The sequence below is a fragment of the Amblyomma mixtum genome, chromosome 7 (genome assembly GCF_055824585.1).
Source record: "Amblyomma mixtum isolate Tamu chromosome 7, ASM5582458v1, whole genome shotgun sequence".
Lineage (NCBI taxonomy): Eukaryota > Metazoa > Arthropoda > Arachnida > Ixodida > Ixodidae > Amblyomma > Amblyomma mixtum.
Window position 1 is genome coordinate 95191954 of NC_143018.1, and position 27725 is coordinate 95219678.

A 27725-nucleotide genomic window follows, 5' to 3' on the forward strand; every position below is an offset into this window, starting at 1 on the left:
GCAAGGAAGGGAAGCTCCCATCGCCTTCGCCTCACGTACGTTGTCGCAAGCAGAACGCAACTACGCGCAACTTGACAAAGAAGGGCTAGCCATCGTCTACGCGGCGACACATTTTCACCAGTACATTGCCGGCCGAAAGGTGACCTTTATAACCGATCACCGACCGCTATTGGGCATTCTGGGACCACAAAGGCCTATGCCACCAACTTTGTCTCCGCGAATGACACGTTGGTGCATCAAACTCTCAGCGTACGACTACGCTCTGGTCTACCGCAATGGGAGTAAACATCAAAACGCCGATGCGCTAAGCCGTCTGCCACTAGACGCAACTGTTGACGAACCATTTCCACCAGGAGACGTTCTGATGTTCGAAGCACTGCCAGAACCTCCGCTTACAGCAGGCACAGTTGCAGCATCTACGCAGAAGTGCGCAGCTCTCCGGCTAGTTTACACAGCTGTTCAACAAGGCAACGTGCATAAACTCAAAGGGGACAACTTCGGCGCTTACCGCAGGCGAGCTACAGAGTTGAGCACCCATCGCGGCTGCATCATATTTGGGTCCCGAGTTGTGATGCCGAGAGAAATACGCGCACAAGCTATGTCTCTCATCCACGCCGGACATCGGGGCATCGTTGCAATGAAAAAGTGTGCCAGAAGCTACATGTGGTGGCCTGGCATTGACAACGACATCGAAACAGTGGTGCGAGAATGCAAGCCTTGCCAGAGCAGCCGGAGCGCCCCGCCGAAAGCTCCTGTCCCAGAATGGGAAAAGCCAGACACACCATGGCACACACTGCACATTGATTTTGCAGGACCAATTGAGGGCTGCACTTTCCTTGTGGTCGTAGATGCCTACACAAAGTGGCTTGAGATAAGGCAAATGGGACAGACGACTTCGGCAGCAGTCATTGACAACCTCCGATCACTATTTGCAACGTTCGGCCTGCCGCGCAAGGTAGTGTCGGACAACGGAACACCGTTTGTGTCTGCGGAGATTCTCAAGTTTTATCGCGACAACGGGATCTCCTCAGTTACATCGGCCCCCTACCACCCAGCGACAAACGGACAAGCCGAGCGCTACGTAGCCGAGCTAAAACGCGCCCTTGAAAGAGATCAGACAGGCTCGCTGCAGCGCCGCCTTGCGCGCTTTCTCTTCAAGCAGCACACGACGGTTCAGAGCACAACAGGCGAGACCCCCTCGAAAATGATGTTCGAGCGTGAAATGCGAACCCAGCTCACAGCCATCCTCCCCGAGCCAAAGGCAGAGACGTTCCGGGAAGAAAAAGCAATTCCGCGCTGCGGCACGCTTAATGAGGGGCAGCGCGTCCTCGCCCGACAGTTTCTGAAAAAGCCACGCTGGGAGGAAGCTACAATTGTCAGACGCATAGGCCTGCGCTCTTGGCTCGTCAACATACATGGCACAGTAGCACGCCGACATCTCAACCAGCTGCGTAGATTTACGACGCCGTCTGAGAGCTGTCCGCCAGCGGAGAGAACACGTGCACCATCTTCCCACATAGCCTGGCACCTCTTCCCGGAAGAAGAGACTTCGCCCAGGACAGACCTAGGAGACACAGCGAACAACAGCCAGCCTACAAGTGTTTCTCCCCCGAGCGCACAAAGCCAGCGCGCCTCCACGCGTGAGCGCCGACCCCCTGCACGATACCAGGCAACTTTCTAAGGGGGAAGGAAGTGTTGTGTCCCCTTATTGCTTTTGTGTGTGTAACGACCACTCGCATCCTCCTCCTAACGACCACTCGCATCCTCCTCCTAACGACCACTTGCCCCTCGTCGCACGCTGTCGCCAGATGCCCCCCCCCCCCATGGTGCGCCCCCGCACCCTCCTCCTGTTTTGGGAAGCCACTCCCTCCCGTGGACGCTTCTCCGCTCCCTCCTTTCTTCGGGCGGCCAGTTCGGCTCCTGCCTCGGTCGACGCTGGTCGCACCGTCATCGGCTTTAAATAAACGAAGTCTTAAAGTACCGTGTGCGTCTTTCGCTGCATTCAACACAGCGACCGGACAGGCCAGTCCCAGGACAGACCTAGGAGACACAGCGAACAACAGCCAGCCTACAAGTGTTTCTCCCCCGAGCGCACAAAGCCAGCGCGCCTCCACGCGTGAGCGCCGACCCCCTGCACGATACCAGGCAACTTTCTAAGGGGGAAGGAAGTGTTGTGTCCCCTTATTGCTTTTGTGTGTGTAACGACCACTCGCATCCTCCTCCTAACGACCACTCGCATCCTCCTCCTAACGACCACTTGCCCCTCGTCGCACGCTGTCGCCAGATGCCCCCCCCCCCCATGGTGCGCCCCCGCACCCTCCTCCTGTTTTGGGAAGCCACTCCCTCCCGTGGACGCTTCTCCGCTCCCTCCTTTCTTCGGGCGGCCAGTTCGGCTCCTGCCTCGGTCGACGCTGGTCGCACCGTCATCGGCTTTAAATAAACGAAGTCTTAAAGTACCGTGTGCGTCTTTCGCTGCATTCAACACAGCGACCGGACAGGCCAGTCCCAGGACAGACCTAGGAGACACAGCGAACAACAGCCAGCCTACAAGTGTTTCTCCCCCGAGCGCACAAAGCCAGCGCGCCTCCACGCGTGAGCGCCGACCCCCTGCACGATACCAGGCAACTTTCTAAGGGGGAAGGAAGTGTTGTGTCCCCTTATTGCTTTTGTGTGTGTAACGACCACTCGCATCCTCCTCCTAACGACCACTCGCATCCTCCTCCTAACGACCACTTGCCCCTCGTCGCACGCTGTCGCCAGATGCCCCCCCCCCATGGTGCGCCCCCGCACCCTCCTCCTGTTTTGGGAAGCCACTCCCTCCCGTGGACGCTTCTCCGCTCCCTCCTTTCTTCGGGCGGCCAGTTCGGCTCCTGCCTCGGTCGACGCTGGTCGCACCCTCATCGGCTTTAAATAAACGAAGTCTTAAAGTACCGTGTGCGTCTTTCGCTGCATTCAACACAGCGACCGGACACGACACCTTGTCAATACAATATATATATTTTTTTTTACTTTCTCAAACGTAGGCTCTCTCGGGCGCACTGTCCCTACGCAAGTACTTCACGGCGCAGCACACTTCGGGTTTAGTCTTCATCGTTTCTTCTCTGCTGGCCGTGGCTTCAGCTACCGACTTCTTGGAACTTCGTGACACGCTGGACGAGACAGGTTCCTGCACAGTAAGATCAGCACGTGTTGAGCGCTGGTGCTCCCTGCGTCCTGAGGCTTTAGCTGCGCTCTCTCATTCCTAGTATAAGGTTGCATGTTAGCACGCGGCTTTGACGAAAAAGTACAGGAAAAAATGGCGAAGAATTTGACATCAGACTCTCGATTAGGTGAATTAGTGCATTTTAGTGAAAAGTAAGTTAGTTAACGCAACGTTGTCAACGCAAGCACATGGCAGTTGTCGGAATCAATTCGCCTCTGCTCCACTCTTTTCACCCACGGCGGGAAACATTCCCGGTGATGTGCTCATTCAGGCAAGGAGTCGAGAACACATTGCTGTTACCCATTGTGGCTCTTTTCCGTACCTCTAAAGAAATTTACTCGACGCCCAGAACGCAATGAACAGACCAAAACAATGGCTTAATCCTGCGGGGAAATCACCGAGTGATAAATAAATCTCATTTCGGTATCATTTCAACGAAAAAGCAGATAGAGTCATGCAGTGGGCTTGTATACCTATAGCTTAGGGAAGTTTTCTATTTTTAATTTGTGCACATTTGAAGGTACACCTGTTGTAGTCCTTCCAAGTAATCATCAAGATGGCAGTAAAAAAAAAGAATCTGGAACAACTAACCTAACGGACTCACCAGATAGGATAAACTTTTTCACTTTGCACAACAAGCGCTTTGGAAAAAACGTAAAAGAAAACAGGCTGTGCTAAAATCGATACACTCCACTATGTGAGTTTGTTAGCTACTGAGGTTAGCTACTGAGCCTTCATTGGTACAGTCTTTGTCAAAAGTAACCAGGCTGCATGGTTCGCTTCTAGTTTCTGTAGTGGAGCCCTTGTGACTTTCCTAAAGGTCAAAAGTTGTTGGAAGGTAGGAAGACCACCAGTCCTTAACTTTAACGACCATTTCAGCTTCAGGGAAGCAGTAAGGGCTCCACTGTACGAGCTAGAAGTAAACCATGCAGCCTGGTTACTTTTGACAAAGACTGTACATTGGCCAGTTGCGCTTCCACTGGTGACTTTGTGAAGATTAGTTTTTTTTTTTCGAAGCCGCAAAGCAAAAGCTCTAGCGTACATGCTATTACATTTGATAAAAGAACGCCAGCTACGTACTTCGTGAACAAAGGAAGCATGGAAGAGAATAACAGCTCTGAACAAAAAGCAACATTAATGTACAGAGGAGGTACGCTCAAATACAAGGATGAGAGGTTCCGTCGCTTATACTCATTCTTCATGAATTATTACCGCAGGCTATAAAATATTAAGGAAATGTTTTGTTTATTTAAGGTGACAAAATTGCGTTCAAAACACTTATTGCTTCGTATGGTAAAGTGATCACCTTCTTTCGTTTACTCAAAAGTGCAGGTTGCGACTGAACACTGCTGACAGGTATTCAATACTACTTCTCCACTTCCTCGTCGTAGGAAATTTTTGTGCAAATAAATGGGCATATTTTATGTATCTTAAAGATGTCGTACTTCCAAAACATGCGCACGTAAACAGACACACACTGGAGATCCCATAAAATCTCGAGGCAATGATTGGGCGGCCTTGATGAAGAGAGAAATCTCCTTCAAAGATTTACAAGTGTTCTATTGAATAATGAATATGCCGCTGAAGGCTGAGCGTAATAGTTCAGTACGGTGTCATTACCACCAGCGATATAATGACTTCGTTTAAAGGCCCATAGAAATAATGTGCAAGAATAGGCGAACATCTATAGAACAATTTATTTTCTCATCTATAGAGAAGAGCTGTGTGCTTGCTGCATCAACTGTAGAAGTTATGTGCCTCTTCTAGCAATGAGATGAAAATGAATACAAGAAAATACCAGCTAGTCGCCTGTTACCCACGGAAATGCTTCATATGTAAAGGTAGTAAGCACTAAAATATAAATACACCAACCACACCCCTAGAAAAACATATGAACGAGCGCATTGGAAGCATCGGTCTACGCAGTCGAAGTGAAAGGCTTATCTTCCGTTGTGGAGTACCTCCCGCGTTTTGTTAAACGTTAAAAGGAAATAAATGCTCCGTGTCGCGACTTATCGGCATTTAACCGGGAGCTATTTTTATGAGGTGACGGCTTACAGATCTGTGTGACTAACTCAAGAGTATGTGAAAATCCTACGAATGTAGTAGCTGTCATGTCGCTCTCGTATAGGTGCCTCTCCAGCGTGATAAAGCAGCTCGCCACAGTATAGTGTCTGTGTGAAACCATCGTGATCAGATCTATTCGCTCGTCATCTGCCAGAAGTTCAGTGTCTGCAAAAAAGGTCTCTGAATATAGGGCAAGGAAGCTCGTGTGCCTTTCAGTCGGACGAGTGCGGCGAATGGCCCGTGCTGAAGGCATCGGTCTGCGTTGAAGCGGCACTATTCTTCCTAACGCTCGGTAACGCCGCCATGTCTGGACTGAGGGACACGCTCGTTTGGAGCAGCCGAGCCAAAAAGGTAAGAAATTATAACTGCGTATGCGTTTAAAGCAGGCCCCCTCCCCCCCCCCCCCCTCCCACACACACACACACACACACAAAAAAGGAACTGAAAAAGTATAGGCTAGAAAGTAGCTTCAACGTTGCTACATAAAGGTGGCACAATGACGTTTTAACAAGAAATAAAGAACTTGCTAACAGAAAAGGGGTCTTAACTTATCTCTCCTGTTTATTGTCAGAAAATTCAGCAAGAAGTCGGTACAATCTATCTTGACTAACCACGCCCAAATAAAGATAGCAGAAAGGAAAGAAAAGAATGAAACATTAGAGAAGAACAAATAAATAGAACTTTAAGGCTCAAAACGTCCTTTCTGTCTTCACGAAGCAGCCCATGAATAAATCATAAACTACACAAACTGCTACAGCTCGTGTAAGATTGGCAGTATTAACCTGACAGTATTTACTTCGTCAAGATTTGAAGTATTTCTAACAAACGGATACAAAAACAAATTCATTAAATCCGAGTTCATACAAGAACGCAAAAAAGTTATCTTTTCTAGTACTGCGTTCGTTAGGTGTAGAGCTGCTTACTTGGAAGCCAAACAAGTAGGATATGCGCTCTAGATGAACAGCAAGCCAAACTGTCTCAGGGCTTGTAAATATCCGAAGTGAGATCGCTAACCTGTGCTTAGTGCGCGTTTATTTGGTGTAGGCGAGTGTAGCCCGTGATTCCTGGCTCAGAAGAACCATTTTTATATTAGAACTTTTTATATTAGAACTAGTTCAGCTTCACCAGTGATCGTCGTAGTCTGAAGTTATTTGCTAGTTATAGCGAGGATGTTTTTAAAATGTAAAATTTTGTTGTAGTCTATCCAATATTCGGAGAGTAATAATGTTCACGAATGCTTCAGTACCAGCTGTCTAACGAGGAAGAAAGCCGGTGTCCTCTAGCGGTCGTAGCAGGTGCCGTGGTATACAGGTAAGGACTGTTTGAATCACTTGTTCCCTAACTTTGGGTGCTTAGCAATATTCCGTTGGACATTTTTGAAGGCGAAAAAAATTTGCCAGAGCAGTTTTTTTGTCCGTTTACGCCGCAAGAGGATTTAGCCACTGTTAGGTAGAAAACGCTCCAAATCGGGCTGCGTTGCATTACGACTGCGGCCCATTCAATCGGCTTAAGTACTTTAACATTAAAACGATACTGCGGACAACGGCAAGCATTTTTTCTTTTTAGTGAATAGCGATCGCATGGCTATTTGCGGCTACGCGGATGCTTATTCAACAGCAAAAGGTGTATTAGTAGTTGACGAAATTAGAATTTAAGCAGTGTGTTTTCGCCACTCTATTCGAACTCGTGACGTCACTAATGAAATGACCTTTGTTATCAGCAGCAAGAATCGAATGGCAGTTTGGTCAAGCATCAGGGACTCACTACAAAAAAAAAAGAAAAACATGATTGGGACCGCAGATTTTTTCTTTGAATACGTCGGGTGGCGGCGATCATATATTTTATTTCTTTGCCTTTATAGATTACAAACGTAGTTCTCGACGAAAGGAGACTTTTCACCAGCATAATGAAGGAATGATTCAACAAAAGTAATTTCAATTCGCTCTAAGTGTGACCATTCAATAGGTGCGAAGCCTTTTTTGATAATGGGTATTTCTATACGGCCCTGTCGCATACAATAGTAAAAAAAAAAAGCAAACTCAACTCTAAACGTTACTTATCCAATGTGTTATTGTACTCGGTCTCATCCAAAATTAGCCGGAGCCTGATCAATGCCCAGTCTGGTTTGCGGTAGCACAAGGAGGTCTTTGTGGCGTTTTATTGGCGTCGGCGGCGGCCAGAACGCGGGCAATTCCCAAGCAACGCGGGCAATCGGCCCAATGTCAGAAATGGATGCTTTCCGCTCTGGTCCTTTGTAGGATAGGTATTTGCCAATAAGTATTCAATATTGTACCGATTATCAGTGCTGCTAGGGTTAATGAAGACGACGACATCGATATCTCTGCTCGACAGACTGCCTGTTAACCACACGGAATGTTTGGCTGCAGTAATGACGTAGTGCAATAAAGAAGAAAAAGCAGCAGTGACGTAGTGGTCTGAAGCACCTGCCAGCAGAACGGATCTGTTCATTCCGGTGAAGGTTCTAATCCCACTCCTGGCTTCAAGTTTTCGGGATGTGACCCGAGTCAACACAAAATGCCTCAACGCGTTTCCTGTGCTACCGTAGATAATTGTTTACAGTTGTAATGCTGAGAATTAGGCGTCAATATTCCAACGTCTTGAGGCGATGCACAGTCCGTTCTCCTCGCCACTCCTGCAGAACTGGCGCCGGCAATTTTTGTTGCGAAAGGAGCACTACGCTAGTCGCCGAGCCATTTCGCGGAGCCGAGGAATGGCCATATTGCGCATGCGCGAGGAGCAGTGACGTCACATGGCGCACAGCTGGCGCGCCGTCGCCGTCGTTGCGCGGGTGACACAGAGGTGCCGCCGCCGCGCTCGCCAGTTGCACATGAGCAGTAGAGGCGCATAGCTAGCGTGCCGGGGCCGCCGCTGCTGCCGCGCTATCTCCATCGCCTCTCTCCTCTGCGATGCGCAGTAGTGGCGCACAGCTGGCGTGATCGGGCCGCCAGCGCGTCAGCTGTGCGTAGTACCGCCACTTGCTCCTCGCGCATAAGCAGTATGTTCGTGCAAGAGCACGCGAAACGGTGAGACTGTGGACAATGTAGCTCACGCAACAATATATGTCTACGCTCAGATGTTGCTTCCGCAATACATCAGGTTTAACCAGAGCTAAACCACACCCAATTTTTTTTTTTGCCTTTGCTCGGGCCAAAGATGATTTAACGTTGTTGTCAGCAAGGCGTGCTCAGTTCGGAAATAAAAAAAACAGATTTAAAACGCAGGTGCGAAAGCCGCCGGGAGACACCAACTGCAGCGCATGCTCTGTACTTGCCCTGTTTTTCTAGAGCAGGGTTGCATCACGCTGCAAATGTATGTGTGCTGGGAATGACGTCATATCGGGAGCCACATGCAGCTGCTGCCAACGAGGACAACAGCAGCGTAAATACAGGGAAAACTGCGCTGAAAACATTCGCGAGATATTTTTTAATACAGCCTGCTCCGGAAACGGGTGACACGTGCTGAATTCTTCAGAATTTAATTGTTTCTTCATTGAAGCTGCTGCTCCCAGCAAGCACTGCCACGTGCATTGGTACACGTATGGGCTACGTTACTGCCTATCAGAACCAATCAGCAAATGTCTTTCTATTACTGCATTCATCCAAAATCTTGTGTTCTCCGTACAAATAGAAAAATTCGCAACTAGGCAGTGATTCTTGAAGCGCTACACGGAGCGGTAGCGGGGTATCTGTTACCACCGGCGTCTTCACTTCGGCGGGCGCGGTTGCTGCGACGCGTGTCTCTTCTTTCAATCTTTCCTCTCACATCTTTCAACTCTCCTCTGTCTGCACGTGGCAGCGGCTGTGGCTCACCCAGAGCCAGTGGTCAGGCTCGTGCACTTTCCCTTTCATCCTTCCTTCAGTCGCCACAACAAGCGCTACAGAGACAGTGCAAGACGACGACACAGAAGCACTACTCACAGCTGAAATTCATTTCCAAAAACCAGACACTTTTAAAAAAGGAAAGTATACGGACACCGAAAGACAACAAAGAAAGGGGAAAAACAAGCAACGAAAACAGTGTGTGTTCAGTCAGCTTGATATCGCATGCAGGTAAACAATATTCCTGAGGAATGCGCCACGGATGGCTAACCTATGAAAATCATAAATTGCTCTCAGTACGAAGCCTTCTACGATTTCTGCAGAGAGTTTAATGTGCCTAAACTGGGCTAACGGCTTATCATAAAATGAGTTCCATCTGCAGAATTGACACTGCATGTCCACGTAATCTTACACCGCCGCAGAATCTTACTGATTCCAAGTGCACTCTTCCGGTGTCGTCATTGTATGCTCGACCACCTCCTTTAGAAGTACGCCGAACGTTGCTTCAGTGCACTGAGTAGATCATATTTCATGCTCCCCATCCGCTACCTTCCGGCCGTGCAGGCACGGCAACATGTTTTTTTTTTTTTCAGTGGGTGACAGAGGCTGAGCAACTTCATTTGGCACGGAAATGACGCCAATAACACCATATTCGTCGGCAACGTCTATGCACGAAAGAAAGCACTAGACTTCCGTCTGTAGGATACTTCCTGTTTCGCCCAGCCCATGTGCGTTTCGTTCCCCTGACCAACTTTTAATAAAATCTCATATCTATGCCGCCCGCCGGTTTTTACCTTACTATATGTTCTGAGAAGCTATCTTCTATCAAGAGAAAGCAATATTTAGAAACTACAGCAAGAAAGATGAACACCCAAGCACAATCTTTAGCTACGTTTACATGCCCAAGGAGAGCTTTAAAAGTGGCTTTGCCCACCGAGGCCAGTATAGCTAGAAGACATGAGAGGGCTGAAAGCGCAACTTAAGGTCCAGAATAGGCAGTTGACCAGCCGTCGTCAAACCCAAGGTCACATTTCTTCAATGTCTGGAATACGTCAATAACACGATGGTTTAAGTTGTACTTATTGACAAATAAATGAAAATTATCTACTTATCCGAACACCTTCATAATCAGGTCCTGCAAACGGTGCTGCAGAGCAATGTCTACCGTACAAAGGCTCACGTAACTGAGCACTGCTCGTATCCTCCAGCTGATGCCCACACCTGGCCTTTGCTGGTACGCGCGGTCCTCCAGCCTAAAAATGTTGATGATACGTTTAAAATACTAAAAGGAACACGTGGGATCATATGGAGTCCGGATTTCAGAAGCTGCATTTACCGCCCCTCGCAGTAAGCGACCCATTCAGCATTCCCAGCCCAGAATCCTTTGCAAAGTTGTAAAGTTGAAATCCTCACGCCTGCCTGTGTTTAAGCGCGTTTATGGATAGTTTATTTCACTGTTTGCCTCACAAAGCCGAGGGTATCGCCAGTGCTCAGCCATATGTTTCTTTCTATGGTGGACGTTGCCCCTTGGCACCATTCTCGGGACGTTGCCTTGAAACTGTTCATATATGCATGCGATTTACTTGCTTTCATGGAAAAGCGCAGATTCAATTGCTAGATTATTCCCGTATCGAACACCATAAGGGACATGCGCCTTGGTCTTTATGTTACGTTGGCATTGTCGCTAGATGACCAAACTCGGTTTCCAGACTATAAGTTGCATGTTCAGCCCGGTCACGCCTGCTGGCAACACTGGTCTCGGGAACCCTCGCCTAAGGTTCTTCTCGAGCTATTCGAAAGCTGTTACCAATAACGTTTGTATGCCCAATTTTCGTGCCGAAGTTTCGAAGTCATTCTTTTTCTAACTGAAGAAGGCTCTTACAGAAACACAGATTAAAGGTGGCTGGGCGCACAGGCATGGCGATTTCCTGGGAATATGATTGTTCACATGGGTAGCTCTGCAGAACAAATCCTTCTCTTCCCTTTAGGGTATACTTGCGTAAGCTATATTATCTTTTTGTGCTATTTGCACACATAGAACATCAGGCAGGGATAGAAACGTTTAGTGCCTACCCTACGGTATTTCGTATTTAGGTTAGGTACCAATATGAGGTCGTCAGCCGAGTATTAGATTTTCAAGCTTGGACGATCACCTGTGTGCGCTCGGTTTTACAGCTTAGTAGGCAGCCACTCCTGGACCCCAGTGGAACCCCATTAGTGACCAATTACTCTAATACGCTTTCTACTTTTTGCTTAAGACCCTTCTTGAGGGACTGGTACCGTGCGCTGGCCAATATTAGACGGTTTTAGCGTAGCCGGGCAGCCGTCGGGTAAATACGAAAACACTTTGCCGTTCCTACCACTGCTAGGCTTGCCTAGAGCCACATTTGCCGTACGGTAGCTATAGCCGTGTTTACCGTACGGTGGGGCTAAAACTCTCTGTTAACAGCGAACAGGACGACGAAGGAAAAAATTAGGAGTCACTTTGGCGACTAAAGTGGTGCAAGGCGAAAGCCTGAGTACAGCATTCTGCCACGAATGTGGTTGTGAATGATGATTCAAGTGCTACCAGCGAATGACGCGTCCATTGGCTGTCTGCGTGTGTTACTGATGTGTTGTTAACATGTTAAGCTTCGCCTGTAAGAGTGGAACGCGACAGCGTCTTGCAACGCTGCCAGGGAGTCCACAGAACGCCATCGCCAATTCGGCTGTACGCCTTGCTGGACGGTAAATTTATTTTTTGAGGAAAGGAAATGTATCTCTCTCGCATATCTGGGTGGACACCTGCACCTCGCCGTAAGGGAAAGGGGGAAGATGGGAGTGAACGAAGACGCCGTATTAGCCAGACGCGCCTTTGTTCATTCCAAACTATTCAGCTGGCATTACGGAGTGGCTAGCGTGCTCGTATCGCACTCCGGAGACCCTGGTTCGATTCCCCAACTCGACCAATTTCGTTCTCGGTTTTATTGATTTATGCGGTCTAACTAGAAAGGTTAATTAGGCTATTTCATATTTATATTATTGTAATTCTATCCATCGTGTTCTGTCATTCACCTGTCAAATGTTGGAACTGTCTAGGATGTTCGACACAACGTATATGAAACGAGCATCTCTTTCCTCTGATCTTTTAACTCTCCTCTATCTGCACGTGGCAGCGGTGGTGGCTTGGCTCGAGCCAGTAGCAGGCCCGTGCAATTTCCTCTTCATCCTTCTCTCAGTCACAACAACAACAACAACAACTGAGCGGGGAAGTGCGTGGTGGTGGAGCGAACGCGGCTTCGTACTTATCTGTTTTTTCAGCAGCGTCTCCTTCCGCGGACACTGTTGTCGCTGCGACCCGCGTCTTTCTTTCTTTCTTTCTTTCCTTCTTTCCTTCTTTCCTTCTTTCTTTCTTTCTTTCTTTCTTTCTTTTCCTCTGTCTTCTGACCTCTTCATTGTCCTTATCTTAATTAGGCTAATTGATTAATTAAGCAATTAACTGAACTCAATCCCACTTACTTGGAGCATCACTATACGATCACTTTGATTGGTTGCATGGTTACGAGCCAAAGTACAATTGGCTCCATTTGAAATTCGCGCACTGTGACGTCACGAGCATTTCGACCAATTGAAAAGCGTGACATTTTCTGTCGACAACTCCTGCTTACAACGATGAGGCATTAAAGGCTTCCGCCTTAAAATGTCGAGTTTGATACCTCGCTGCTTAAAGTTGCGAACGAGGCGACACAGAACGTGCCCCTTCCCTCACCGACATTACTCACACAGCACTCGAATAGCTTATCGAAAGGCCCTTTTGTGCTTATGACCGGGACATGGAGACATGGTGAGACATACAATGATTTAGCCTCACTGGGAACTGTGATGCCGCTTACACGTCTGTTAAAACAACAATGAAAAGTTGTGCAGGAACTTACAGTACGATTGGTGATGTATTTCTGACCAGTAATATCACTCTTGTTAGAACATATTCGAAATATTGTCTTTCTTCGTTCAGCATTTGCAAAACCGTTCCACGTCGCTGAAGGTTTTGCAGAAAGGCGAAATTCGTAACATCGCCAAATAGAGGTTTACGTGAATATTAATTAAATTTTGAAATTTAAAGAAGTTTACTTAAATTTTAAAAGGTATCGAAGCAGTATTACGTCGTCGTGTAAAGTCGTTTGTCGTAAGACGACACACGTCGCTTTATAAAGGGGCTCACAACCGGCGAGGTTTCCTAGACAAAAACAGAATTTATATGTGATTATACTGAGTGAGTGATGCATGCATTGGACATATTACTGATAATTGCAAACGTCTGGCTGTCTTTAGTAATGCACCCTTGCAAGCAAAGTAGAAAGATTGCTGTGTCCGCTACTTTTCCTTTCATGGTCAATAGTATTATCAGTGCCGCTTGCAGTAAATCGTTATTAGTCAACACTTGTTTGACATGAAGCCAGTTTGCGCAGGAGTGGTCCTGGGAGGTATCCTGAGTAGGTTTTCATTCTTTTATTAAATCCACTACCTGGTAGCCATTGACAGCAGAACCAGGTTTACCATACGAAAAACCCACCTACGAAGGCATTTAGGGGCACTGGTAAACAAATATATATACACTGGTGACGGGCGGTACTTTCTAAAAGGGTACGATACTAAGTAACTTGTTTATAATGCATATCTACTGCTAATGAAGGCAGTTTGGAATATAGCATAATTAACTTGCCATAAAGAGAGCATCAAACACGCTGTTCATACTTCCTGTGGCCGCTACTGATGTTGAAATTTTAGCTGAGGTTAAATGTATTCGTGTCTTGCAGGAAGAACAAACTTTATGGAATGCTCGCAAAAAGGCAAGCATTACTATGTTCTAAAAGATCTGAAAAAGGCAGTGCGTAACATCATGCACGCTGCATACGAGAACCACACACTCTTTTGTTTAAGAAGATAAACCTTCCAACATTTCCCAGCTGTACAAGAAGAAATAAAAGAAATAATTTAATTCTAAGCCACATCGGCGGAGTTGACTCGGAAAGTACACGCACGCTGAAACCTTATCAACCCTGGGGAATATGGAAATCCAATAACTATATTTTCCAAAAGGCACACAGTATGCTCCCACCGAGTCTGTACCAGGAAACTATCTCACAGCCACAACCTGCCTTTTCAGCCTACAGGGAGATTTTGCGCGGTTGTATTTTACCAGCACAGCGTACGTAGCTGCCTGCCTCTTGTTTCTGTTTATATTTTTTTTCTGACGTCTTCATATTGTATTTGACTATGTTTGCTTTCTGTTTGCCGTCATTGTCACTTGCGCGGGTCGCGAACCTGGCCAAGAGAAACTAGTGGCGTATTATTTACGGTTCTGAGACTGCTTCATTTCCGTAATAAGTGCAATGAAATGACTGGTCATAGAACGTGGCCTAGTAAAGCGGGATGTAAGAACGGTCTAGACACAAGCGTCTCTGAGTGAGAACTGAATTTCACAAACATCGTTTCGTATCTGGCCCCCGCAGCTGAGAACATAAAAATCGATGTGCTTGGTTTTACGAACTCGGGGCCATATTCCCCTTAACTTTCCTTACTCAGCAGGGTGACGGATCGGGCTAGCTGGTGCATATACGTCATTTTCACAAGCACTGCAAACAGAGCGAACAGTGAGAGAGACAGCCAAGGATGACCACTACTTCCAAAACATTTATTCAATCATGATGAAGTGAGCGCGAAAAACGAGGACCAAAGTGGGAGAAAAGACATAACACGAGCGCTTTTTCGCAAGTAAAACTTTAATGGAAGAAAACATGATATACAGTCTAGCCCGGTTATAACGAAGTCGGCGGGAATCGGAAATCACTTCGCTATATCCGCTATTTCGTTATATGTGGATTACGAAAAACAAAATGCAAACATCGGCATACCGATTTATTGCCGCTGAAAGAAGTCGTCCAGCGCCCCCGAACACGTTTCGCGAGTGCGGATTTCAGGATTGCGGCTTCCATACCATCCAACTGCGAACCAAAGATCTGGTCGAACTCCGCGATAACGCGATAACGATAAAAATGAGCCACGCTTCCAACATGCACAACGCTACCGCGCTTTCTCCCTGCCTTGCGCACCGCGGCACCGACATAAAACAAATCGCGCGCTGCCACACCTCCTGCAGACTGCAGTCCAGCCGTGGCGCCGACTGCCTGGGAGAAATAGAGAACCGAGATTCGCCAAGACGGCCGCTCTCTGCGACGTCATCGAAAAAAAAAATCGTCTCTGTTCTTTTTTACATTTTTTTCCCTGCGCGGCGTGCTCTACGCCGTGACGCCGTTCAAGGACGGCGCAACAAGAGACCGGCGTGCCATGCGATGCAGTGAAGCTCCGCAGGAGAGCAGACGACGCCACGAAAGGACGCCGTCAGCCGAATTTTGCTCTTATTTTCGCGGAAAAAATCGCCTCAAGAACGCAAAAATGTCTTGATTGGCAGATTATTTTTTCGGTTGGTATTAAATCTCTTCGTTATATCCGCTGACGCGCTCTTATTTACTTCGTTAAAACCGGACCCAAAATGTATTGAAAATGCAAAAATAGGAATGGGAAATTGAAATCCCTTCGTTATAACCGCTATTTCGCTATATGTGGGTTCGTTATAAACGGGCTAGACTGTATACACATCTCGTGAAGTAAATAAAAAAAAACATACATGATAGCATCAAGAAAAACCTTAGGGGGCGATACATCTGAACAGTGCTGGGTAACATAAATGGTGCAAAAGCAGGAAATACATGCATAAGCGCACCGTCAATTTCTTTAACAGCAAAGGAACTGGTATACCTGGACCACGCGTGGAATTAATATCCATTCCTTCTCTCCTTTTTTGTTTCTTTTGTGTTTTTTTGGCTCTTGCTCTTCGTGATTGTAACCATGAAGTTTCCTGCTTTTGTACCATTTATGTTACCCAGCACTCTTCAGATGTATCGCCCCCTAAGGTTTTTCTTGATGTTATCATGTATGTTTCTTTTGATTTACTTCACGAGATGCGTATATATCTTGTGTTCTTCCATTAAAGTTTTAGTTGCGAAAAAGCGTTCGTGTTGTCTTTTCTTCCACTCTGGTCCTAGTTTTTGGCGCTAACTTCATCATGAATAAGATTCAACTCGCCTAACTTTCCACCTTACTACAATTTATTCAGTGCAAACCACATGCACTTTACGACCACTGTCAAGCGCTACGGCTGCTCTCATTACAGTGCTTGAGGATGGCCATAAAATGCATGCAGTTTACACTGAATAAATCAGTTGGAAAAGATGCTTATTCTTGTCTGTGTCTCTGTGTCCGTGTAGATTGCAGCGCTTCCAGAAATGAAGTCTCCTCACTCAACATAACGGCTGAGTCCACGCGGTACAACAATGGTGCATGCACAGGCACTCCTCTCTCTATGTAGCCAGTCAGCGAAGATTTCTGTGGTCATTCTGAGGATTCAGTTGCATTTAGGCAGTTTCGGGCACCACGCTCTTGGGTGTCATACCGTGAAACAAGGAAGCCATTCGGAGAGAGCAAGCCTAGTCTCCGTGAAGTTATATCCGCAAGTTTAGGCCATTAGGCGACCCACACATAATGGGTTTCAGCATACAGTATGATACTTTGTGTCAAAAGCGTCTTTGGCGCATAACACTATGACGCGTACGATGTTCATTAAGTTGAACACGTACCCCAGTTTGTAACAGTTGAAAAGCATCACTGTTTCGGACATCATGCCACCAGTTTATTGCTACATTAGCAGGGGTAATATTTTTTCCTTTCGTTGCAGAAACCTACGGAGCCTGCTTGCTTCTTCAGCGACCGTTTTAAAGGAGTTTCCTAGAACCAGCATGAAGATGCTCACCGCTCCGCTTGTGAACAAGGTTTACAGCTACGCTCCAAAAAGGTGCGTGGCTTCAGAATTTTCCTCCCGAAATCCAGAGTATTCTGTCCTAAATGTGAGCAAGTATTTCAGTTCAGCGGAAGTGCAAGTGTGGAACTTTCACATAAGGATGTTTTCTGCATTTCTTGAATTAATTATTACATAACTAGGCTAAAAGTTATTTGCATCATTAGTTTTCTCTTACTTCATGCGTTCAAGCACAAATCACTGCAGTTGAGCTTTAGGACAGAAATAATGTGCCTAAAGATATGAAACCGTCGATTTTAAAGCTTCAAAATTGAAGAAAACCTGCGCATTAGTGATTATATTTGATGCTACAGCTGCATGTTCAAATTAATTTTATTATTTTTTCGCGTCATGCAGATTTTGTTTTTTTATTTCATGTTTACGTGGCAAGCGATAACAATCTCATCAAAGAACTTCGCAATTATGGAGGGGTATTTCGGCGGTTAAACATGGCGTAAAGGCGTTTGTCTAGACGGAGCTCGAGGTTGACCTCTTTTATGGTGCGGCGAAGGGTGTCTCTCCCACCGTCCTCCGAGGGCTTGGGCCAAGGGATCAACGGTGCCCGAAAAAGTGTGTCGCGGGCGAGTTGATGGGCCAGCTCATTGCCGTAAATCCCTGAATGCCCAGGGACCCAGCGGAGGAAAACGATGGAAGGCTGCAATGCGGAGACCGCTCGTTCGACCTCCTGTTGGAGAGAAGGGGTTAGGGTGCGTTTCTGTGGTGTATAGCGGCTTGTGAGTCTGAATAGACTGTGTACTCTTGAAGAGAGGGAAGGAGAGCAAATGACTGGAGGGCATGCGCAATGGCGATGACCTCGAGACACAATGCATCCGGAGGGTGTAGATACGGCGCGCTTGTGTGGGTTTCAGGAGCGGGGAGTTGGGGATGGTACAGGGCGTAGCCGCAGGAACCTCGAGGAGCCAGGAAGGAGGCACCAGTGTAGGCTACACCCTGGGTATCAAAGAGAGAGGAATGGTGCTGCGCGGCCGCATGACGACGGCCGGCGTGCATGACGGGGGACATGTTGGTCTGGAAGAGGAGGATACGAAGATTGGGAGCCGGGGTTGAAATAGGAGAAGTAAAAGGGGCGATGGGAATGGGCGAGATACCCGCTTGAGTCAGTAGCCAGTGACCCTGACGGGTAAGGGAAAGGCGGGCAAGCTGCGAGTCACGATGGAGAGAGAGAGAGAAGAGCGGTATCTTAGATCTTAGCCGTAGAGGTACTGATAGGGAGGTTGAGAGCTGCCTTGTAGAGGCCTACAAGGGCAGTCTCGAGAGTGTTAAGTTGAGTCTGATTGAAGGAAATGTAGGGTGCAAAGTACAAGACCTTGTTGAGGGCCAGCGCTTGGGCAACTCGGCACGCATGAGCCTCGTGGAAACCTGAGCGCTGAGTGACCACGCGCCGCAGGAGGTGAGTTGCCGAGTGACGTGGTGACAGCGTGGTGGAGGGCTTGCACGTTCTTGGCCGCATGCAAAGGAAAGCCAAGAACTTTGCACTGCGTGACGACAGGAATGGGAGTGCCAGAAAGGTAGAGACAGACGAAGTGGTTGTGTGAGCGCTGGTACGAGGAATGATTGAGAAGGAGAAGCTCGGATTTTTCAGGAGCAGGAGAGAGGCCAGCGGTGGTGAGAAAGGAGTCAATGAGATCTAGGCCACGTTGCAGGGTGTCCTGTACGTGACCGGGAGAGCCCGACGAACACCAGAGAGTGATGTCATCGGCGTAAAATATATGATGCAGGTCGGGAATTTCAGCTAGCTGGGAGGCGAGAGGGGCCATAGTAAGATTGAAAAGGGTAGGAGAGAGAACAGCACCTTGAGGAGTGCCACGGGTGAGGTGGTGGGGGTCGGACAGATGGGTGTCTACTTGAAAGCGAGCCACACGTTTAGAGAGGAATGAACAGATATAAGAGTACATGCGGGGGCCACAGTCTAGGGAGTCGAGTTGGGAAAGGAAGCGGTCGTGGCAAACACTGTCGAAGGCCTTGCGAACATCGACGGTCACAAGTGCGTGAATTTGAGTGAGGGTAGGTGACAGAAAGGTGTGCTGGAGAATCAGAAACATGTCCTGTGCACAGACGCGGCGTCGGAAGCCGATGAGAGAATGGGGGAAGAACTCCCTCGCCTCGAGAAAATTAGAGAGGTGAGTCAGGGCCCTTCGCTCAAGGGTCTTACCAGCACACGATGTCAGTGAGATTGGGCGGAGGTTAGAGAGAGAGGGAGGTTTGCCCGGCTTTCGAATCATACAAATGAGGGAGGAGGTCCAGGAGCTCGGCAGGCAGCCGCTGTTCCAGGCCTCATTGTAGGTTTGAAGGAGGAATTCTTTGACGCAGTCAGGAAGGTTGCGAAGTGTGGTATATGTAATGGCATCCTCATCGGGAGCCGAGCGTTTAGCATTAGCAGCCAGAGCCGATTCGAGCTCTCGGAGAGTGAAGGATTGGTCCAGATCGGGGTTAGGTCCGCCCGAGTACATCCGGTAAGAGGGTGCCAGAGGGGGAGGAAGGTAGAGAGAGGCGAGCTGATCAAAAACATCACAGGGAGTCCCTGAGTGAGGGCTTTAGCTAGAGTGGGAGCAAGGGCAGGCTTAGAGCCGAGGGACTTGAAGAGAGACCATGTGGATTGCGAATGCAGAGCAGAGTCAAAACGGTCACAAGGAGCACTCCAACGAGAGTGCTCGAGTGAGGCGCAGTGGGTGACGATCTCGGCCCGCAGAGCAGTGATCCGGGAGGATAGTTGCGCATTGTGGGGTTGGGAGCGAAAGGAGCGTTGAAGACGTTTACGGCGACGCCACAAACGGAGAAGATGAGGATCTGGGTCTGGGACTTTGTGACGAGTGCGAACGCGCCGGCTACTGGACGTGAGCGCTGCAGTGATGCGCGATATCCAGTCGTCGTAGGATTGAAAGGAGTTGGAGGCGATTAGTGCGGAAGGCGTGCCAGTCAGTGTGAATGACGGGATGACATCGAGGGATGTGGGAAAGAGAGGTGTGAATATGGACGAGAAAGTGGTCACCAGGTCGCCCCTTTGGCTGATGTCGAAACCACTACACAGGCACACCACGCTCGCTTGGTTCAGCTAGAGACATCGGTTCTCCAAATTCTCACCGCCCTCCAAGCACAATCAAAGCATTTGGAATCCTTCACTTCTACACTCCACTCCCTGCATGAGTCACTGCCCCCGGCCAAAAAGAAGGAACGCGTACCCTCACGAGCCTCTACCTCTACACTATCATAATGGCTTTTGGCGAGGACCTCGAGATTGTGCAGTGGAACTGCCGAAATCTGTGCCATAATAATACCCCCTCAATCAGTATCTCCTCACCCGCCCCTCCCTGCCCCATTTTCTCCTTCTCCAGGAGACTCGGACGGCCCGCACTGTCGCAGGCTACCGCGCTTACCATGCCACTACGTCCACACCACTTGCGTCTATTTATGTACGCAGCGACGTGCTCGTGGAGCCACTTGACATCCCCTCGGTTCTTCTTAAATATTTAGTTGGTGTCGTCTATTACCACTTTCCTTTCCGCGTCTCACTCATCCTTTTGTCTTTCTACAACCCCCTGTCACCTCCTCTTTATTTTCCGCCCTGGGCAAGTTCCTTCACTCTCTTCCTTCTAACTCCCATCTCCTCTTTGGTGGTGACTTTAATGCCCCTCACACACTCTGGGGCTACCCTCAAACCCGGCCGCCTCCTCCACTGCCTGGCCCAGGAACGCCACCTCACCCTTCTTAATGCTCCTGGCTGCCCTACTCGAGCGGGCACTGCCTCACAGCTCCCCACGACACCTGACCTCAGTTTCTCTCGGGGTTCACTTTCATGTCACTGGCAGGTGACAGCCGAAACTCTTCTCACTATACATATACTTACACTATACATATACAGTACACTTTTACGGTGCACAAATATGGAATACTATTCCGCTTGAGTCACAGTATTCAGAAACTTTGACTGTTGTATGAAAAGGTTTTTTTTCTTGTTAATGTATAATGACATGCATAGTTTCCAATGTTTTTGACGAACTGGATAAAACAGCGCAACGGAAGGCGAGACAAGCGAAGGAGAAACACCAGTGCTGGACTGCGCACCACATTTGTTGTAGCAGTTGTAGTGGCGTCAAAACGCACCCGTTTTCATAAATTATGCACCGCCAGTTTCTTAAGTTTTCTTACTATAACATTTTTTTCTTACTGATCACAGAAATGGAGAACAGATGCGTCGCTTTAAAAGATAAAATAGCTGACAGCTGTGTTACCGTTAACGGCCACCTGAAGCGCTCCGTGAAGCACGGCAAGGTGTGACTGAAAAGAAGGGAGAGAGAAAGAATGCCTGTACTTGCTGCTATGGGTCTAGGGAGTGGCTAAGGCAATGAAACCTGCTAGTGGTCGTGACCTTTATGACGGCCCCTCTTGTCACCAGTCAAGGATGCAGCCTAGTTCACCAAATATAGGCAGATGGGCTTCAGCCGGGCTTGTACGCGGGGATAAATTAGAAGTTTATCTGTAATTACAAACTCTTCGGAGAGCTCAAATTCAGTTTTGGTATTAGGTCAACTTACGGGAAGGGCAGAATTAGGAATCAGCTCTCTCATGCTGATTAATTTACGCTGCCATGAATTCGGTGTAGCGAGTGCCAGGGCTTTTTAATTGTTTTGTGTGCTTTTAAACCTAAGTTAAACACTCAAAATATGTTCACTTAAATATGTTGTCTTTTTCTTTTTGCTGCTTTTGTGTTCTTTCATACCTGATATTTACAGTATTCAGATAACTTCGTTTAACGCTGCCGCAGGACTCGAATGTAAACTATGGAATATACCTTGTATGCTAATCTATGTATTATAGTGGGCTGTACTCTAAAGAAACAATGTTATTTTCGCTATGCCCTGAGAATTCTCTATTCTACTCTTGCAAGTGAATAGCTTAGCTGTCTGTAAAAATTTTTTCATGTCCCTCTCTGAAAAAGCTGCAGTAGTGGCATTGGGATGGTGATGATCATCATATTCATAAACAGCTACTCCGCCTGGAGCCCCGCCGCTGTTAGAAATAAAATCTAAACCTGTTTATACCTATGAAGGAAAGTTAAGTGCGACTGCCTAGGGTAGATACGGAATAATTTTGAGGTTTTGATATCGCCGTGCCACGTTGGAAGGTACAGTTGTTGATATAATAAGAGAGACGTAGAATTTATGCCATTGTCCTTCGTATCATTGCTACCAATGTAGCCCCCTTCAGCATGTCATTTACAGCCCAGAACAGCGACAGCCTTCGATTTCTGACGCGGCGTTTGCTTCTGTATTTACATCTCTGAGCAAAGGGCCCTCGTCACAGTTTTGAAGGAAACAACTGTTGAAAATTGAAATATATGAACTCACGGTTTTTGTTGCTTTTGGAGCGCTTACTGAGGTGTCATGTGTTGGTTTTTCTTGTATAATAATAGAGTAGTATTTGTTCGCTAAATTCCAAACAGATATTCAAGAATGAGCCCCACTAGGGAACAAGAACAGTCGGAAACTCCATGAGCCTTTCCTGACGGATGAACCCTTCCATATTTTGTATTAAGTTCGTCATTTTGCTAAGTGTTCCCACACTCAACGTGACTTTGCCTCCTGCGCATGTTGTTCCTCTTCCAGCAACCGGCATGGTAAGGCGAAGAAAAAACGCCTGTTCATTTGGGCCCTGCTGCGTACCATGTGGCTTGACATCTTCTGGACTCTAGCAGCGGACATGACCTACTCAAGCTGCGTTCTCGCGAGGACGCTGGTGCTCGAGTGAGCTTTCCGAATGCTGCTTAACAGGATTTGTTGAATGTGACTGTACTCTCCATATGCTTCTTCAGTTTACAGCCCACGCGGGCATATTCAATAGGCGGTAGTGAAAAGAAATGCTTAGTGTTGGAACCACGTACTCAGCGGTAGGTAGCGCTTCCCATCATGGCTTCAGATCTAGAGATGGTGCTTTAAGGGTCAAGCTGTTCGAACTGCCTTCGCGGACATTTCATACGCTAGAGACAGGGTTAATTGGAGAGGACAGGGTTAATTGGAGAGACATGGGAGAAGTCTGCAGAGGGCGTAGTCAGGCTGATGATGATAACGATGATGATGATGATAGGCACATAAGCGCACGTCCGGCCTATCGCCAAATCGGATACCGCCGTAGCTTTTGGGTGCCTCTACGTTACGATTTTAGATTTGCAAGGAAGAAAAAATTGCTTCCTCGATTTTACGAATTTCCCGGTATAACAAAAATTCGTGGCTCCTCTACACTTCGTTGAATAGAGTTTTAACTCTATTCAACGCCAGGTTCCTGCCAGCTGTTACGGTTGGGAGGTGGCAAACTGGAGAGATGAAAACTCCCTTTCCACTTGCAGCGGAGAGGTAAGCGCAGAAGGGGGATGGAAGATGAATTCAGGGTGACAGGGGACATTCTGACGGTGGCTAAGTGAGTGCAGAAAATCCCCCTTTCCGTTTCGTTCGCTGAGTCACTAGCCAAAAAGCGCTTATGTGTCTGGGTGAAACCTGGTGTTTTCTTGGTGAAGAAGGAAAACCGGTTTCATGGCAGGTGTAGTCATGTGGAAAGGCACAAACCGCGTCGCGCCAGCTGCAGCTTTCATTCTCTGTAAAACATCCACGAGTAACCAACGCGACTGGTCCACAAATATTCTGCTCACACACCGGCGTCTCAATTTGTTTAACGAAATTCGTCGGAGGCTATTTTTTGAACCCTTTCCCGGTCATTTGTTGTTTTCATATAAAAATAAATATTTACCCTCTCAATAATATATTCAGACCTCAAGGAAGACAGCTTGTTAGTTTTCAAGCGCAGAATACTACCATTAAATTTTTTATAGATGGTGCAAACTTCCGTGCAAAATTTAATAATTGATAAATATAGCAACATGAAAACGTCAAGACTTCATTGATAAACCCCTGAAAGTTCGTGGGAGTCACTTCTGTTTTCAAGTCCGAAATAATGTTCGTAATCGAGGGAAAAATTGGTGTAATTACAAGTACGCAAACCTGTCTGCATAAAAACTACAGGCAACGTAATCCCAACTCACCATTTTCTGAAATACCGTTTACTGCGCTCGCTATGTGGTATAAAACGGTGTCTTATTTCCGACACGAAACACGCTGCATTCCCCTGAAACAATGCAATCAATACTAGGTGCAGCATGCTTTTAGATAAACCTATCGAGTTTGCTTCATACGCAGGTGTGTGCAAAATGGCTTAAAGTGTTAATCCTAATGACAGCGTTGCGTCACAAAACTAGAGGCTACGACGTGATACAATTTTTCACACCCTAGCATGGACAAATAAGTTTTATCCGCCTTAGATCATAAACTGCATTTTCATGGGCGGTCAAGAGCGCTCGGTGTTTTTCGGAGTTAGATTAAATATCTATTGCAGCAAATGAAAACAAAAACCACGGGAAGTTTATCTTGGAGCTAATCACGAATTAGCATTCAATAGCACGGTTAGTCCTAGCTTTGAATATTTTGTCCTGACTTTCGTTTTGCTTCATTTGAACCGGATTACCATGGTTGATATATCATACGATCTAAATTACCGTGATATTGCATCATTTTAGACTTCTGGTGTAGAATTGGGCATTCTTAGCATTCATAGATACGTGGGAGTTCCCTCACAACTCCGGGCGCATTAGTGCAGGAGTTAAGCGACGCGCCACTGCACTGCGACGGTAGGTTGGGCTGATGGTGGAGCTTGTGAGACGGAGGTTGCTGTTCCCCTCTCGCGGCCAATCTTTAATATAACTGTCACCTGCCACTGTGGGCAGTTTGCTCACAATCTGGTGGGCAAGTTATGGTCACTTCACAAGGTCACGTGACCTAGGTGGCGCACCTGCCACCAAGGCAGTTAGAACCCAAATTTTTCAGGCCGCGGAAAGGACCAGAGAGAAAAATTGACAACGGGACATCGGTGGGGATACTCGCACGTCCCCAGTGTGGCAGGTGGCTCATCTGCTAAAAGTTGCTTTAAACAGACACAGACACACAGACAGACAGACACACAGACATAGACAGACATAGACAGACATAGACAGACAGACGGACATAGACGGACAGACAGACAGACAGACAGACACACAGACATAGGCAGACAGACAGACATAGACAGACAGACAGACAGATATAGACAGACAGACAGACAGACAGACAGGCAGACAGACAGACAGACAGACAGACAGACAGATATAGACAGACAGACAGACAGACAGACAGACAGACAGACAGACATAGACACAGACATAGAGAGACAGAGATAGACAGACAACAGACATAGACTGACAGACAGACATAGACAGACAGACATAAACAGACAGACATACATAGACAGACAGACAAACAGACATAGAAAGACAGAGACATACATAGACATAGAGACATACATAGACAGAAAGAGACAGACAGAGACAGACATAGACCGACATACACAGACAGACAGACACACAGACATAGACAGACGCAGACAGACAGACAGACATAGACAGACAGACAGACAGACAGACAGACAGACAGACAGACAGACAGACAGACAGACAGACAGACAGACATAGACAGTCAGACAGACAGATATAGACAGACAGAAAGACAGACAGACAGGCGGACCAGACAGACATAGACAGACAGACAGACAGACAGACAGACAGGCAGGCAGGCAGACAGACAGACAGACATAGACACAGACATAGAGAGACAGACATAGGCAGACAGACAGACAGACATAGACTGACAGACAGACATAGACAGACAGACATACATAGATAGACAGACATACGTGGACAGACAACCATACATAGACAGACAGACAGACAGACAGACAGACAGACAGACAGACAGACAGACAGACAGACAGACATAGACAGACAGACGTAGACAGACAGACAGACATAGAAAGACAGAAGCATACATAGACATACAGAGACATACATAGACAGACAGAGACATAGACAGAAAGAGACAGAGACAGCCAGAGACAGACATAGACAGAGACAGACAGAGAGAGCCAGAGACAGACATAGACAGACAGACATAGACATAGACAGACAGACATAGACAGCCATAGACAGACATAGACAGACAGACGGACATAGACGGACAGACAGACAGACACACAGACATAGACAGACATAGACAGACATAGACAGACATAGACAGACAGACAGACAGACATAGACAGACAGACAGACATAGAGAGACAGACAGACAGATACAGACAGACAGACAGGCAGACAGGCAGACAGGCAGACAGACAGATATAGACAGACAGACAGACAGACAGACAGACAGACAGACAGACAGACAGACAGACAGACAGACAGACAGACAGACAGACAGACATAGACAGACAGACAGACATAGACAAAGAGAGACAGACATAGACAGACAGACAGACAGACATAGACTGACAGACAGACATAGACAGAAAGACATAAACAGACATACATAGACAGACAGACAGACATAGACAGACAGACAGACAGAAAGACAGAGACATACATAGACATACAGAGACATACATAGACACGCAGAGACATAAACAGAAAGAGACAGACAGAGACAGACATAGACAGACAGACAGACAGACATAGACAGACAGACAGACAGACAGACAGACAGACAGACAGACAGACAGACAGACAGACAGACAGACAGACAGACATAGACAGACAGACAGACAGACAGACAGACAGACAGACAGACAGATACACAGACATAGACAGACATAGACAGACATAGACAGACATAGACAGACAGACAGACATAGACAGACAGACAGACATAGACAGACAGACAGACAGACAGACAGACAGACAGACAGACAGACAGACAGACAGACAGACAGACAGACAGACAGACACAGACAGACAGAGACAGACAGACTGACAAAGGCTTTTCGGCGGAGTGGAAGTTCTAGTACCAGCGCACTGAAGCGAGGTTTGTTTCTTGACGTGTCGGAACAGCTATAGGGGCACAGACAGTGACTTCTGACCCAGGAGTGGCTGGTGATGTGTGCCCCTGCTCAACCTTGCGCAGGAGCCTCATCACTGGCACGTCGGACATGGCTGCCATGATATTCCTTTTCGCCGCCACTTGCGTGGGCGAAGCTGTGTTCGTGTGCATGTTCAGCCACTATGGACTGCAGCTGAACGAGCGCCTGCTGATCCTCACGCAGGGCGCTATCTTCAGAAGGGTGAGCTTGCCAACGCTGCTTCCTCTTAGCTCTGTTGGCCTCGTTTATTCATTATTGATTTATTTATTGAAAAAAACAATTGCCTTGTGATTGTGATGTCAGGAGGGGCACAAGTTGTAAACCTATGTAAAATTACAAGGAAAGGCGATTAAGGCAAGTTGGTACAGCTAATTTGAATCAACGAAAAAAGATAATGGGGCAGAAAATACAAACACATCTTTCAGTGAATCAAACAGAGCGAGAGCACTACAGGCATTTTCTAAGTGTTTATTATGAGGTAATTGAGATTACTAAAATGAATTAGCAGAAGGCGCTGAAAGTGCCATTAGTCGTTCGCTGAAGAAATGGGAAAAATTGCTCGCACGGGATTTTTTATTTTCTTTTATTCATGATTGCCTTAAGTGACCACTCTTATTTCAACGCTGTTTCAAGTGCACTTTTCTTCGACGTGATGTCCTCGGGCCAGGTAAGCTATTTTATTAGAGTTATCATTGTCATCGGACCCGTGAAATGGCGA

The 27725-nt window shown here is 47.2% G+C and overlaps 1 protein-coding gene across 6 annotated transcripts in view; it reads left to right on the forward strand.

Annotated features, from left to right (window-relative positions):
• LOC149336900 (ATP-binding cassette sub-family C member 2-like) overlaps positions 1 to 27725 on the forward strand; it is a 166994-nt gene that overhangs the window by 88061 nt on the left and 51208 nt on the right. For 2 of the 6 annotated variants that reach the window (XM_089553192.1, XM_089553193.1), the window contains exons 4-9: positions 3024 to 3173; positions 5486 to 5620; positions 6513 to 6580; positions 16883 to 16999; positions 22627 to 22764; positions 27052 to 27208. In XM_089553192.1, the coding sequence (XP_089409318.1) occupies positions 3024 to 3173; positions 5486 to 5620; positions 6513 to 6580; positions 16883 to 16999; positions 22627 to 22764; positions 27052 to 27208 (765 nt within the window). Of the gene's footprint in view, positions 1 to 3023; positions 3174 to 5459; positions 5621 to 6512; positions 6581 to 16882; positions 17000 to 22626; positions 22765 to 27051; positions 27209 to 27725 lie in introns of those variants that run through there. The other 4 variants (XM_089553195.1, XM_089553194.1, XM_089553196.1 and 1 more) reach the window with 4 other exon arrangements.